General features: G+C 45.4%; 6 protein-coding genes across 8 annotated transcripts; 3 read left to right on the plus strand and 3 right to left on the minus strand.

Annotated features, from left to right (window-relative positions):
* Nucleotides 1–1103: 1103 nt before the first annotated feature.
* On the plus strand, nt 1104–6351 carry LOC6543337 (fatty acid 2-hydroxylase). Of its 3 annotated transcripts, none has more exons than XM_015159146.2 (4): nt 1104–1245; nt 2689–3050; nt 5346–5573; nt 5636–6351. In XM_015159146.2, the coding sequence occupies exons 2-4, from the start codon at nt 2700–2702 to the stop codon at nt 6122–6124; spliced, it is 1068 nt and encodes a 355-aa protein (XP_015014632.1). In that variant the 5' UTR covers nt 1104–1245; nt 2689–2699; the 3' UTR covers nt 6125–6351. The 3 variants fall into 3 exon arrangements, with proteins under 3 accessions (XP_015014632.1, XP_026834989.1, XP_026834990.1); XM_026979188.1 differs by lacking the exon at nt 1104–1245 and adding an exon at nt 2186–2279; XM_026979189.1 differs by lacking the exons at nt 1104–1245; nt 2689–3050 and adding an exon at nt 5138–5220.
* Nucleotides 2541–5103, minus strand: LOC6542980. Its single transcript, XM_001970594.3, has 5 exons — nt 4868–5103; nt 4325–4793; nt 3962–4269; nt 3512–3670; nt 2541–3451 (listed from the first exon to the last, which is right to left on the minus strand). Exons 1-5 carry the CDS (start codon nt 4923–4925, stop codon nt 3279–3281), a joined length of 1167 nt encoding a protein of 388 aa, XP_001970630.1. The 5' UTR covers nt 4926–5103; the 3' UTR covers nt 2541–3278.
* A 543-nt stretch (nt 6352–6894) lies between the features above and the next one.
* LOC6541843 (phospholipase A2) lies at nt 6895–8789 on the plus strand. The gene is made up of 3 exons (XM_001970596.2): nt 6895–7098; nt 7159–8295; nt 8352–8789. Exons 2-3 carry the CDS (start codon nt 8048–8050, stop codon nt 8623–8625), a joined length of 522 nt encoding a protein of 173 aa, XP_001970632.1. The 5' UTR covers nt 6895–7098; nt 7159–8047; the 3' UTR covers nt 8626–8789.
* On the plus strand, nt 6901–7921 carry LOC6542967 (NF-kappa-B inhibitor-interacting Ras-like protein). Its single transcript, XM_001970595.3, has 2 exons — nt 6901–7098; nt 7159–7921. The coding sequence occupies exons 1-2, from the start codon at nt 6985–6987 to the stop codon at nt 7645–7647; spliced, it is 603 nt and encodes a 200-aa protein (XP_001970631.1). The 5' UTR covers nt 6901–6984; the 3' UTR covers nt 7648–7921.
* Nucleotides 8728–9752, minus strand: LOC6542759 (phospholipase A2). Its single transcript, XM_001970597.3, has 2 exons — nt 9258–9752; nt 8728–9187 (listed from the first exon to the last, which is right to left on the minus strand). Exons 1-2 carry the CDS (start codon nt 9557–9559, stop codon nt 8929–8931), a joined length of 561 nt encoding a protein of 186 aa, XP_001970633.1. The 5' UTR covers nt 9560–9752; the 3' UTR covers nt 8728–8928.
* On the minus strand, nt 9727–11922 carry LOC6542640 (nucleolar protein 9). The gene is made up of 2 exons (XM_001970598.3): nt 11635–11922; nt 9727–11575 (listed from the first exon to the last, which is right to left on the minus strand). Exons 1-2 carry the CDS (start codon nt 11822–11824, stop codon nt 9774–9776), a joined length of 1992 nt encoding a protein of 663 aa, XP_001970634.1. The 5' UTR covers nt 11825–11922; the 3' UTR covers nt 9727–9773.
* Between the last annotated feature and the right edge of the window lie 380 nt (nt 11923–12302).

Below are 12302 nucleotides of genomic sequence, written 5' to 3' on the forward strand. Positions count from 1 at the left end.
AAGGAAATTGACAATTGACAAATAATAAAATGGAAGAAACATACTTCAAATTTCTGGGCGTGAACTTTTTGGTCTATGTCCCTGAAGTCATAATCGAAACTTTCAATTTTTATAGGTTCTGAGATTGAGGAATGTTGATTTTTTTATCAACCCGAAATATACAAGATTTGTATACAAGAATTTAAATCTTTAAAGAATTTTATCAAGTTACCGACTGCCTCGTCATAAATTTAGTGATGAATTCTTTATGAATTAAATTAGTAACAAATATTTAAAATAAAGTGTATGCTTGGAAAAATGTATTTTAATAACTTTGTGTTTCATGGAAAAATGAACATACTTCAATTTAATCGCATGATTTTTTAAAGGAGAGGTTAGCCGCAAAATGGAGTGTTCATAACTCACAAAGGTATTGGAGCATATGTAATAATTAAAAATGTCACTCTTTTACTATGCTTAAGTTACAAAGAATCTTACAATTTATTAAATATACATTACAAGGCCAAATGCTATGGGCGTTCAAAAATTAAATTCAATTAATTTAAATTAAATTAAATTTAAAGGTTATATTTGTCTGAACCCTTTCCTGGGAAACTGAGCATCATAAGTTACCAATATGCGTTAATAAGGGACCATGTAGTAACAGCGTGTTATTTAGTGACTGGTGGCCATTGGTACTATACATCACAATGTTCAAGCGTGATTCATTTTCAATTGCCGAAATCAGAGCTCCGATCCGCGGTGACTCACCTAGAAACAACTTCCACCGTTTGTATAGGTATCCTGATAAGGTTACCAATAGTAACCCTCCGCTCGTTAATCGCAGTCGAGATCCACGTCAGGATCATTTAGTACAATTGGAACACGCCGCGATAGCGATCTTTAAGTGAATTGCAAGTCGGCTGATAAGAGTTCGGATGGTACCGCATACACCTTACCGGCAGTCCTCCGTCTTCGTGGAGAATTCGTCCGGACTTATCTTATCATCGGCACTGCGTGGTCCGCTTAGTCTGCGCCAGTGTCAGGAGCACCGATGGCTAGTGGTTAGGGCTAGAGGTGCTGGTAACTAGCGGCTAGAGCCCACAAGATAGCACTAGCAGCGCTGTCGGCGTCGCCGCCACGGATGTGCTGGGTGGGTCATAGCTCAGTCGTGAGTTGCGTTGCGTTGCGTGCGGTCCGAGGTTCCGCCGACAATTGGGAACGAGGTCTAGACCCTAGTGCTTTGTTTTTAGCAGTGCGAATTCGGTAAATAAATAATCCCGTGGTATTAAAGTATGAAACTATGCAAATTGCCTGGGTGCAAATAGCACTGCGAGTGGAAAGCAGCTTAGGCCATGAGTTAGGATAGCCAAATTATCTTCGATACTTTGTCATCACCTGCGATAAGATACCTTCGGACCCACCCTGCGATCCGCAGGTTTTTGTGGCACTGCTAACCCGGATAGATAAAGCTTTGGTTGCCACTATCACTCCCCGAGCAAACGCCATTAACCTCGTGTAAACAAGAGTGCTGGGCCTCGTTTGATGGCTCCGCCAATGGACAGACCATAGGTGTTGGAGGTCTTTGGGTAGACTTGAGGACGGATAGTGTCAGATAGACACTATTAATCAATGTGACGCAGCCCCAGCCCGGGCTGAGTCAGAGCACCTGCTCCATCCCCAAAATCCGACCCGATTGGGAACTTACCACTTGCCACTTTGACAAACGAGCCGTCTACTCCCACTGGTCCCAACCAAATCCCTGCGCTTACAGGCTTTCCTATCAGCATTGATAAGGGAAGCTATTGACGGAGCAACATCGTCCGTGGAATGGCGACGCTCAGTGCGGCGCGTAGGCAAAAGGCAAAGTCCCCGGGCCGTGAAGAATGGAAATGTTTGTGCGGATCCCATATGGGCACGCATCATCGGAAAGAAACATCTGGCGCACTTCGGGAATGCCAAGTTCACTTGAACCCCTGACGGCTAATGGGTGAAATGCCTCCAGTGCATTTCCAACATTGCTCTGCAGGCAGCAATTACGACCTGCAATTGATTTGGCCTAATCGCTGTAATTACATCTATTACCGAATCAATTAAACAAATGTTCTGCTAGCGTGGCGCTTCTTAAATCTTTCCCACACCCATCGGAAATCACATAATTTCAATGCCAGGACAGAATCCTTAATTTAGAAGCGAGTTCAAATAAAATCGCGATTCCTAAGGGTCAATCGAAAGTGGATAGCAGTTTAATGATAAGCAAGACTTTGACTTTAATGGATACCTTGGAATTCAGATAATAGGTGCAGATATTTTTACTCCAAGCATACATATTTGGCTTTCAATAGATTACGTTATCATAGTTCCATACTTTGCTTTGAAACTACAAAATGACATACATCAAATATATAGGAAATGCTTCATGAATTATAAAATAATATTATAAAATATTATAATTAAATATAGCTGTATATATGAGGGTTCTTTAAAGCACTTTTTGGGAATGATCCAGTTGATCTGTAATACCCCCAAAATTGACCCCCTCCCTAAGTAAAATAATAATGTGCATTATATATTTAATTGACCGTGTCTGGTACAATATGACATCATGCTGCTGCTGTGCACGCAAAGTAATTAATAAAAATAATCAGTGGATGTAATATGCTCGTAAAGGAACAACAAAGTCTTATCCGATTGTTTTTCGCATTGCAGTTGTCAAATTGATGCCCATCGAGATGGATATGCCAAAGGAAGCGGAGTCGGCAGACAAGTTCATAGTGAAGTATCGCCAGCAGTATTACGACTTGTCCAAGTTTATGCGCAAGCATCCGGGAGGCATAAACACACTCAAAGGTCTCAACAACGGGGACATGACAGCTCGCTTCCTGAAGGCGCCGCCACATTCGGATGCGGCCATGTACTTGATGAGGGAGTACAAAATCGATCCAAAGGACTCTCGAAAATCAAAGTCGAGCCAAAAAGAAACGTTGCATCATTATGATGATGGGGAGTTGCGGCAACGACCGAGGGAAACCGAGGACACGAACAACAACCAGGTGGACGAGAGTATGGAGGTAAGTTGGATGAGCGGTTTTTAATAAGTATCTCTAGTTGCTGGTTGATCGGATCGCTCGTTATGTTGTCAGAATGCTATTGGGTTAGGTCTACGATCCAAATCTCAGCTAAAAAATATATAATCAACGTAAGGCATAGTTGAAAGGAACACGCGTGTTTTGGAAATCCAAGTTTCCAGTAGCTCAGTCGATGGAATGCTTCAAGGTTTTTGGGAGCTACACGAGTTTTCACAATTGGCGCGACTTGTTGGCCAGCACGAAGACCTTTGCCTTGGAGTATATGCGGATGTCCTCCTCCACTATGGTCAGCTCCTTGTCGATCTCCGCCTTGCGGTTGCGCACCCTCAACGTCTGCGCGGTCATGGGCATGTGGTTCAGTTCATTGACAAGCTGCTCGTAGCCTGTAAAGAATGGTGGTATAGTTAACATGGGTCGAATTTATAATAGTAAAATTAACTGACGTTTTTTAGCATTGGTGAGGTGCGTCAGTCGGTCCTGATCGCTGAGCAATACATGGCCACGGGGACAGTCGGGATCCAGCGATTCCGCAAGCTGCTTAGCCACTTCCTTTTCGCGCTTCTGCTTTTCCAGGTAACGCGGCAAGCGCACCTCATCTCGGGCTGTCATAAAGTGCAAATTTGTAGTTAGTTTAAATCAAATAGCTTTTACTTAATGATGTTAATGTGTAGTAGGAAGGCAAGAATAACATGTACATACTAGTTTTTTAACTAAATCGTCGAAATCGTATAGATATATGTATAATATGGTGTTTTAATTTGATTGTTAGATAGTTTTAGGGCCATCAGGATGGAATTTAAGATGTTAAAAATGAAATTTATTTTTGCCATAACTGCCACAATTGCTAAATTTTGATCGTCCACGCTACAAAGGACTACAAGGGATATACTCACATCCCAGTTTATGCTCTCGACGCTTTGACTTAGAGGTGATGGTGGTGACATTGGAGGCCGTTGTGAAGCGACTACGAGCACTAAGTGGTGCCTCGTCGTCCGAAGCGCCGTAGTTTGTAGGCTCGACCTCGGTCATGGGCATTGCCTCCGCTTCGGACATATGGAATCGACTCTGCTTCGAAGAGTTCGATCGCGCTGAAAGTGGCAGCTGTTCCAATTCTTCCTCGTTTTCATATCGCATTGGCTTGTAGTTTTCCCTGTAGTTTGTACCGGGTTCCTCCATTATAGATCTAGCATCAAAGTTGCATCTGGGGATAAGAGAAACCTTAATAGAAACCTTCGAGCATGCTGCAAAATTCATACTTTTTAAGAGCATTTGTTAGATAGAGCTCGTCAGTAATGTCCTCAGTTTGAATGGCTATGCTGGTGGAGCTCCGATTTGTGCCACACGATTGACAGCGTTCTAAGGTTGGATCCGAAGAAGACTCTAAGAGATTATGGGATTCAAAATCCTCCGACGGCTCATATAAGATGGGATTGCGCTCCTCCAGACCATCGAAGCGCTCGCCTTCCGCCGGAACTGCCACGGCCAGTTGCTGCTGCGAGCGAGAGGTGCTGCAGGCATTCTGGAACGAGTTCTGTTTTTCGGGCTTTCCCCTAGCTGCCGGTTTCTCCATCTTCGACTCCCCCATCTCGGAGGAAGTGCGTCGCAGCGAAGGCATCCATTTCGGGCGTACTGGCTCTTTAGCAGCCAACTTCTGGCTGGTGGACTTCTCCAGCGAGCGCAAGCTCACCTTGTTTTCCTTCAGGAAGTTTCTGGACTGTGTGACGCCTGTGGGAACGGGGACCAAAACAAATTACCATCTGGTTGCCATGGCCAATCGGCTGTTTGGAAAAAAATCTTACGCGGCACCGAAAAGATGCCCTTTAGCGTTGGAATCGGGCGAACTGAAGTATTCGACATGTTCCACCTACTCCCGGACTATAACTAGGCGTCTGGAACTCCAGATATGTGATTTCGACTACGGCGAGTGGAAACTGCGTCGTTATGTGTAAAGTAAGGGGCAGGTTCAAATGACAATTTTGAACCAGCTGCTTGTGATTGTACCTGCTCATCGATGCTCGATAACATTGAGTATCGGTTCGGTGCTGCCTTGCGACTGGCCACACCATATTGAATTAACGGTTTATGGAATATCCTTCTTCTTAAATAGTTTAATAAAATGAAATGAAATGTTTACTATTCTATAATAGTAACGGTAAAATCGACTTTGAACTCTGTAGTTTACTCAACACCGGGACTTATTTAAAAAAAATATTTTTCTAAGGAAGTTATCAGTAACAACAATATTTAACTCTTCTCAAAATCAATTTTCGGTTCCAGCACCTGGTGGACTGGTCAAAGGCAATGCTTCCCCAGATAGCTAACATAACGGAGTGCTACGATGAGTGGGTGCACAAGCCGGTGGACAGGCCACTGCGTCTCTTTGGTCCTTGGTACTTGGAAATGTGCACAAAGACGCCCTGGTGGCTGGTGCCCCTCTTTTGGATTCCGGTGATCATTAAATGCGTCTTGGAGGAGTTAACTAGCGCCTGGCAGGATAGGAACCAGGTGAGCAGTCACCTATATATCGCATCCTTGGGATACGATCTAAAATTACCTTGTTCTTGCAGCTGGCTGTGTTCTCCGCTTACTTTTTGTTTGGCGTGCTCCTGTGGTCTTTCCTGGAGTACACACTCCACCGCTGGGTGTTCCATGTGAAGCTGACCAGTAAGAGCGGAAGTTGGCTATGCACCTTCCACTTCATGATCCATGGGCTGCACCACAAGGTGCCCTTCGATCCGATGCGACTAGTGTTCCCGCCTCTTCCCGGTGCAGTGCTCGCTAGTATCATCTACACCCCGCTTAGCTTCGTCCTGTCCCATCCTCGAGTGGTTCTGTCCGGAGCTCTGGCCGGCTATCTGTGCTACGACATGATGCACTACTACCTGCACTACGGGAACCCCTCGCTGCGGGCCTTTGTGCACATGAAGCGCTATCACCACCATCACCACTTTTCGCACCAAACCCTCGGATATGGCATCAGCAGTCCCTTGTGGGATGTCGTCTTCAAAACAAGAATCCACCTCCGCAAGTTGAGATACCAACTGCGTTGGTCCTAGTTTCAATAACTGGCTATTATAGTGCTACTACAGAACAAATTAAATTCAGTTTCAACGAATCAGCGTTGTTGCCGCAGCAGATAATTCAATCAAATCGGATATTTGATTTATATCAGATTTGTGTGGGCTGAATATTGAGTTAATTGTATTACTGAGTTAGGCTTAAGAATTATTTGTAAGATTTTTACCCATTTCTATTAAAGAGGAATAAACTTCCAAAACATAAACATAAACATAAAATTGATGCAAGGTTTAGCAATTAATTTGGGAAAAAACAACAAAAGATTATATCACATTAACATGAACAAAACAGTCTTAACGAGGTAATTCAATTTAAAATTAAGACTAAATTCAAGAAATGTACGAACCTCTATATGATGTCTTTTTTCTTTGATGAATTTTTAGTTCCTAAGCTAAAATCTTAATCATCTCTACCTTGTTTAGATTTTTATACCCGTTACTCATAGAGTAAAAAGGACTTTTCGTTGAAAAGTATGTAACAGGCAGAAGGAAGTGTTTCCGACCATATAAAGTAAATAAAATTAATTGAAAACAAATTAAATAAACAAACAAGCAGACAGACAGACTGCACATAATTCTAAGCTGTGGTTAATCATTTATCTATTAGGTACAAATCTGATACATTCTTTTTGTCTTGCGTGTAACTAGTATAAGTTTCTTTTTATTAAAACAACTAAAGTAAATAATATTTTACTTAAGTTAGAGATATTCAAATTTTTCCGAGTTTTTGTATCCCATGTCTACAGATAGAATTTCTCATTGGTGCTGCTTGGTCACACTACCAAGAATTCAGCGAAAGTTTTGTTTATTTTTGTAACCCAATTTCTCCTGCTGGAATAATGCTAAATGCCAAGATCGGCAAGGTCGGCAAAGTACTGGTGTGTGGGATGAAGGGCGTGGGCAAGACGGCGCTGATAGAGCAGCTGGTCTACGGCCACGTCAATCCAGAAACGGTGAGAAAGCCTTTGACCGTGCTCAAAAGCTGGTAGCTCATTGCCAGGATTTTATTGCAGGAATTGCATCCAACCATTGAGGATATCTACGTAGCCAGCGTGGACACTGGCAGAGGCGGAGCTCGAGAAACCTTGCGCATCTACGACACGGCGGGATTGCAGGGCGAGCAGCAGCTGCCACGCCACTACCTCCAGTTCCCAGATGCATTCGTATTGGTCTACGATCCCATGGACCCGCGCAGCCTGGACATGTTGGCCGACATCAAGGCTGACATTGAGAAGCACAAGGAGAAGAAGGAGATTCCTGTTGTGGTGCTGGCCAACGTAAGGGCACGGGCAGCCCCAAATCCCGTGGAGAAGGTCATGGACCGCGCAAACATCTGGTGCCAGCGAGAGCGCATTAAGCACTACACTGTGAACGCCATGGAGCGACCCTCACTATACGAGCCCTTCACTTCGCTGTGCGCCCGGCTGCATCCGATCCAGACGAAGAGCACGTTCCCTCAGCTGCGCCAAGTTATGCAGAACCGGCAGAAGAGCGAGGCCTAAGTGCTCTGATTGTCCGAAGGGGGGAGATAGTATATAAGTTTTATTCAGGAGTGTTCTCAAAATCTCAGCGACTTTGCTTTAAGTTAAAGAGATTTTCGGGTCCTCCCCAATCGTATCGTATTGATCAATTTAGAGTCTACTTGCCTTGTATTATCTGTTGTGCTTTAATGTGGCCCAGAGCACGGCCCACTTGTACTTATGTCTGTTTGTGAGTGTCCAATTGTATCTACTATTTATTACACCGACATGTCTTCTCTCATTCCGCGAGAATTAAGCGTAATCAGTATTCAATGCCCAATCGCAGCTCAAATGACGCGTAGTGATTAAATAACCATGCCGAATTTCTGCTCTGCGGAAATCCCCTTGGATCAGTCGTCTACTAGCACCTTCCTTGTGCGCAATGATTTCGCGTGCCGCCTTTCTTACTGCTCTTCTCACGCTGATCTGTGCCAGCCATGTGGCTTTGTCATTGAGCATAACAGTTCCGGGCACAAAGTGGTGCGGACCCGGGAACATAGCAGCCAACTATGATGACCTTGGCACTGAGCGAGAGGTGGACATGTGTTGCCGGGCGCACGACCACTGTGGGGAAAAGATTCCGCCGCTGGAGGAAGCCTTTGGCCTGAGAAACGACGGGATTTTCCCCATGTAAGAGTCGATTCCATACATGCAGATGTGGATCAATAATCGCGCGATCCCCGCAGATTCTCGTGTTCCTGCGAGGCTGCCTTCCGGAGCTGTCTCACCGCTCTGCGAAACGGCCATTCCCTGGCTCTTGGCAAAATCTACTTCAACACCAAGGATGTGTGCTTCGGCTACGGACATCCCATCATTGCCTGCCAGGAGAAGCAGGCCGACTTGTTCGAGACTCGATGTCTCAGCTACCGAGTGGACGAAGGTCAGTCGCAGCGGTGGCAGTTCTACGACTTGGCCCTCTATACCCACGTTAGCGGCAGCGCGGAGGATTCCCGGGATTGAACTTCGACGTCCAGCGATAAGCCCTCAATTGTTTACAAAACAGATTGTACTGGTGGCGAAACCTAAAGTGATTAGGATTTTGAAGGTAGGTTCTTTGTGTAATCAGTTTGTAATGCTATTACGCCTGGTATTTTATTAAAAATTGTATATTGAAACGCAGTTAATTGCAATGGATTTAATTAACATTTCAAATGGGTGTGTTAGAATCACCTAACCACATATATAATAGGATTGCTTATTTAATGCGATGTGTGTTTCAGGTAATATTATCTTCTTTCTCGTCTACAAATCGTTCATCCCATGTCAGCCCGCTGACGCTGGGATTGTGAAAAACGGCATGTCGTAGAACTGCCAAACCTTGGCCCTCGACTTGTCCACCTGGTAGCGGATGCAGCGCTTGCGGAAGGTGCCCTCCTGGTACTGCTTGCACCCGGTGGTGGGATATCCGTTGGCGAAACACCTGCTCCTGCTGCCATAGTAGACACGTCCCAGGGTATTGGAGGTGATGCTGTTCACTGCCTGCAGGCAGTTGATGAACTGCTGCTCGCAGGTGCACTTGAGTCTAAATCGAAAAGGGGCGGTCGTCATTGTGCACAAAATCGATATGGGGCTTCAGGGGAGCCAATTCTTACATGGGAAACCAGTCCGTGTTGGTGGGCAGTCCGTGGAGTGCACCATGGGACTCGATAATCTCGTCGCAGTGGTCGTGGGCACGACAGCACTTGTCCGTCTCCCGTTCTCGGCCCAGATCCTCGAAGTTCACCGCCGTGTTGCCCGGTCCGCACCACTTGGTTCCGGGCACGGTAATACCCGTGTGTGGAACCGGTGGCAGCGCCTGGTTGTAGATGTCCTCGTCCTCGAAGATAGCCTCGTCTCCAAAGGCCCAAGCCATGGCCAGTAGGCCACAAACGAACGCTCCGCGCAGCAGCCACATGTCTCAGCTTCGGCCGTCGCAACACAACTAAGTATGATTTCGTTGGCTTGAGCAGCTTTTGCTCGAGCTGATAAGATGGCATACAACAAAATGAAGCCAACAGAGGCTGCAAATTAGTTAAATTCATATTTGTGGTCCTATAAACTATGTAAAAATTAAGTTGCTTTTTTAAATGGCCTCTAACAATAGTTTATTAGTTTTAACAATCTATACACTAGCTAAGTATATCTTTAAAAGCTTCGGTGGCTGTCTTGGCCGTCTTCCGCTTCGTCTCCTTTGGCTGCTCTGTGTCCAGATGCTTGGACAAACTCTCTTGCCACTGAGTAGGTGACAGCTTGTACGTGTCTAAGCGGTATTTTGTGTAGATGATGCGACCGTGGGGTGATCCTTTCAGCATATTGGCCTTGGAAAACAGTTCCTTGGCCATGCGCAGCTTCTGCGCATCTTGGGCGGCCTTAAAGCACTGTTCGAAAACGCGGGAACCATGCCGAGTGATGGCCAAGTCCACGTAGAAGCCATCCAACTGGCGGATCAGACGCTCTCGGGATTTTTCGCCGATAAACTTGCTCAGCATGAAGGCGTCCACGATGTGTGAGCCGTTGGGTGTGTTAAAGACCTGAGCCAGTTGTGTGGCGGGCAGATCGAGGATGCAGTTGACCAGAAAGATTGGCTTGTTAAACTGCAGCAGATGTTGTGCAATAAGCGAACCGTGTAGATGAACAAAGGTCGACTCGTCGCTGGTTACCACCTCAAAGGGCTTTAACTTAATTAAACATGTAAGGAAAAGCTTTGATTTTTCCTTGTCGCCGCTGACTTGAAGGGCACTCTGCAACGCGGCTATCATCTGGGACTGCTTGGTGCCTAGGCGCAAGCAGGCGGCACTTAGGGCGGACACGACGCCGGTATATCCCATTTTGAGCAGCTCCGGCACATGCGGCTGAAGCTCGGTGAAGACGGACTCGAAATCAGAGACTTCTTTGATGTGCTGAAGGAGACGCTGAATTGAAAAGTTTGTTCCTGGTTGCCTGGCTAGGTAACCTATTCGTTTGTAGAAGAGCATCGTATACAGCTGGATTAACAATTTGGCTCCCGCTACGCTCATAATCGTTTCGAGCAGAATGACAGAGCTTTGATGGTGGAAAACTTTGGGTAGTTTGGGCTCCTCCTGCTTATTCTCAGTGTCAGACTCTGTTTTTTTCTGCACCTTATCCTCCTTTTCATCATCCCCGTCCTTGATTTCGATTTTGACGTCTAATTCTTTTTTCTCATCCTCATCCTCTTCGTTCGACTTCAGCAGACCGATCGTCAGGATTTTCTTAGCAAAATGCTTGAGCATACTTTTGTCCACCACACTGAGGGCCAAACAGATGACGCCCAGCAGACTTGATGAGTGTTCCTGGTAGGGGAAGTCACCGAACTGGGGCCACATCTCCAGGCGCTGGGGAAACTCCTTCATCACCTCCTGCCACTCGTCCGGCACCGAGTACATTTTTCTGTGCTTGGCTATCTCAGTTCCCCCTTTCTCGAAGGCGATTTTGGGAACGTGCATACCCACCAGGCACAGAATGGCTGTGCGCATGATGTGGCTGGCGCAGGCGTCCCAAACGAAGTCCTCCAGATTGTTCAGCATGAACTTTGATACGCGAAGAACAAACTGGCGGCACTTCTCGCGGTGATCTTCATTGAAGTCCGCCTGCAGGTTGTACTCCTCCTCCTCTTGGGCGGCATCCGGCTTAGCCCGTTTGTTAGAACTAACTGCATCGCTGCTATCCTGGATGGCTGATTTTCCCACTCCGCGCAGAAAGGCGATCTCAAGCATTTTCTGCAGGACGTGTGAGGCAAACCGATCGGAGCACATGGGCCTAAGGTTGTCGCCAAACTTGCTAAAAAAGCGCTCCAACTGGACGTCGTCCACAAATCCCACCAACGACTCCAGAGCCTTGGACACGATCTGATTGGAGGCCAGATGGATCTCCTGGTTGTGGGTCTGCTCAAACACATTGTTGGCCATGATGACTGCGAGAAAAAAGATTGTTGGTAAAGGCGATGCCCAGGAGATGTTCGCCACCACTCACCTCGCTCTTCCACGTCCTCGAATCCCACTTTCATGGCATCTAGAATGTTGATGAAATAATTAAACTGCTCGTCGTCGATATGCGTGCCCCTTCCGAATATCCCTTGCTTGGCGAACCCCTTGGCGTTTCGCATGAAGCGGCTGCCCTTCTTCTTGGGTCGCTTCCGCCTTGAGTTGCCCTCGGACTGCATTGCTTTTTAATAAAATAATTAAAATTAAATTATACTTCCAACGTGCGCCAGAACACGCTGTGCAAATAAAATACCAAGTCAATCGAAATATACCATTTTCGGATAGAGAAAGGTCATACTGGGGCCAAGTATATCGATTAGTCTTGGCGATGAATCGATGATTTTAGAAGCTAGCGGTCGAATTTGAATTTGTTTTAAGGGAACTGAAGTTTAGTTACTAAACTTTGGTACGATTGTAGGTAACAAAAGGGGACTGAAATATGCAAAGAACAATGTGTTTTTTTTATTTATGTTGGGTTGTGGAAGTTATGGAAGCTGCCCTATAGAATGATGTTATACAATCATTAAAAATATATCAATAAAATGTTTTAAGTATAACATATACAATCATTAAAAATATATCAATAAAATGTTTTAAGTATAACATATACAATCATTAAAAATATATCAATAAAATGTTTTAAGTATAATTATTATT

Source organism: Drosophila erecta, unplaced genomic scaffold (assembly GCF_003286155.1).
Source record: "Drosophila erecta strain 14021-0224.00,06,07 unplaced genomic scaffold, DereRS2 tig00000055-arrow-pilon, whole genome shotgun sequence".
Taxonomy (NCBI): Eukaryota; Metazoa; Arthropoda; class Insecta; order Diptera; family Drosophilidae; genus Drosophila; species Drosophila erecta.

What these genes read in the sequence shown, in the direction of transcription:
- LOC6543337 (XM_015159146.2), top strand. Translation starts at nt 2,700, where the DNA reads ATGCCCATCGAGATGGATATGCCAAAGGAAGCGGAGTCGGCAGACAAG. An exon ending in AGGTGGACGAGAGTATGGAG is followed by an intron (nt 3,051 to 5,345) that starts GTAAGTTGGATG and finishes TTTCGGTTCCAG; the next exon opens with CACCTGGTGGACTGGTCAAA. An exon ending in CCTGGCAGGATAGGAACCAG is followed by an intron (nt 5,574 to 5,635) that starts GTGAGCAGTCAC and finishes TTGTTCTTGCAG; the next exon opens with CTGGCTGTGTTCTCCGCTTA.
- LOC6542980 (XM_001970594.3), bottom strand. Translation starts at nt 4,925, where the DNA reads ATGTCGAATACTTCAGTTCGCCCGATTCCAACGCTAAAGGGCATCTTT. An exon ending in TCGAGAGCATAAACTGGGAT is followed by an intron (nt 3,671 to 3,961) that starts GTGAGTATATCC and finishes ACTTTATGACAG; the next exon opens with CCCGAGATGAGGTGCGCTTG. An exon ending in CCTCACCAATGCTAAAAAAC is followed by an intron (nt 3,452 to 3,511) that starts GTCAGTTAATTT and finishes CATTCTTTACAG; the next exon opens with GCTACGAGCAGCTTGTCAAT.
- LOC6542967 (XM_001970595.3), top strand. Translation starts at nt 6,985, where the DNA reads ATGCTAAATGCCAAGATCGGCAAGGTCGGCAAAGTACTGGTGTGTGGG. An exon ending in GCCACGTCAATCCAGAAACG is followed by an intron (nt 7,099 to 7,158) that starts GTGAGAAAGCCT and finishes ATTTTATTGCAG; the next exon opens with GAATTGCATCCAACCATTGA.
- LOC6541843 (XM_001970596.2), top strand. Translation starts at nt 8,048, where the DNA reads ATGATTTCGCGTGCCGCCTTTCTTACTGCTCTTCTCACGCTGATCTGT. An exon ending in AACGACGGGATTTTCCCCAT is followed by an intron (nt 8,296 to 8,351) that starts GTAAGAGTCGAT and finishes CGATCCCCGCAG; the next exon opens with ATTCTCGTGTTCCTGCGAGG.
- LOC6542759 (XM_001970597.3), bottom strand. Translation starts at nt 9,559, where the DNA reads ATGTGGCTGCTGCGCGGAGCGTTCGTTTGTGGCCTACTGGCCATGGCT. An exon ending in AACACGGACTGGTTTCCCAT is followed by an intron (nt 9,188 to 9,257) that starts GTAAGAATTGGC and finishes TTTTCGATTTAG; the next exon opens with ACTCAAGTGCACCTGCGAGC.
- LOC6542640 (XM_001970598.3), bottom strand. Translation starts at nt 11,824, where the DNA reads ATGCAGTCCGAGGGCAACTCAAGGCGGAAGCGACCCAAGAAGAAGGGC. An exon ending in CGAGGACGTGGAAGAGCGAG is followed by an intron (nt 11,576 to 11,634) that starts GTGAGTGGTGGC and finishes TTTTTCTCGCAG; the next exon opens with TCATCATGGCCAACAATGTG.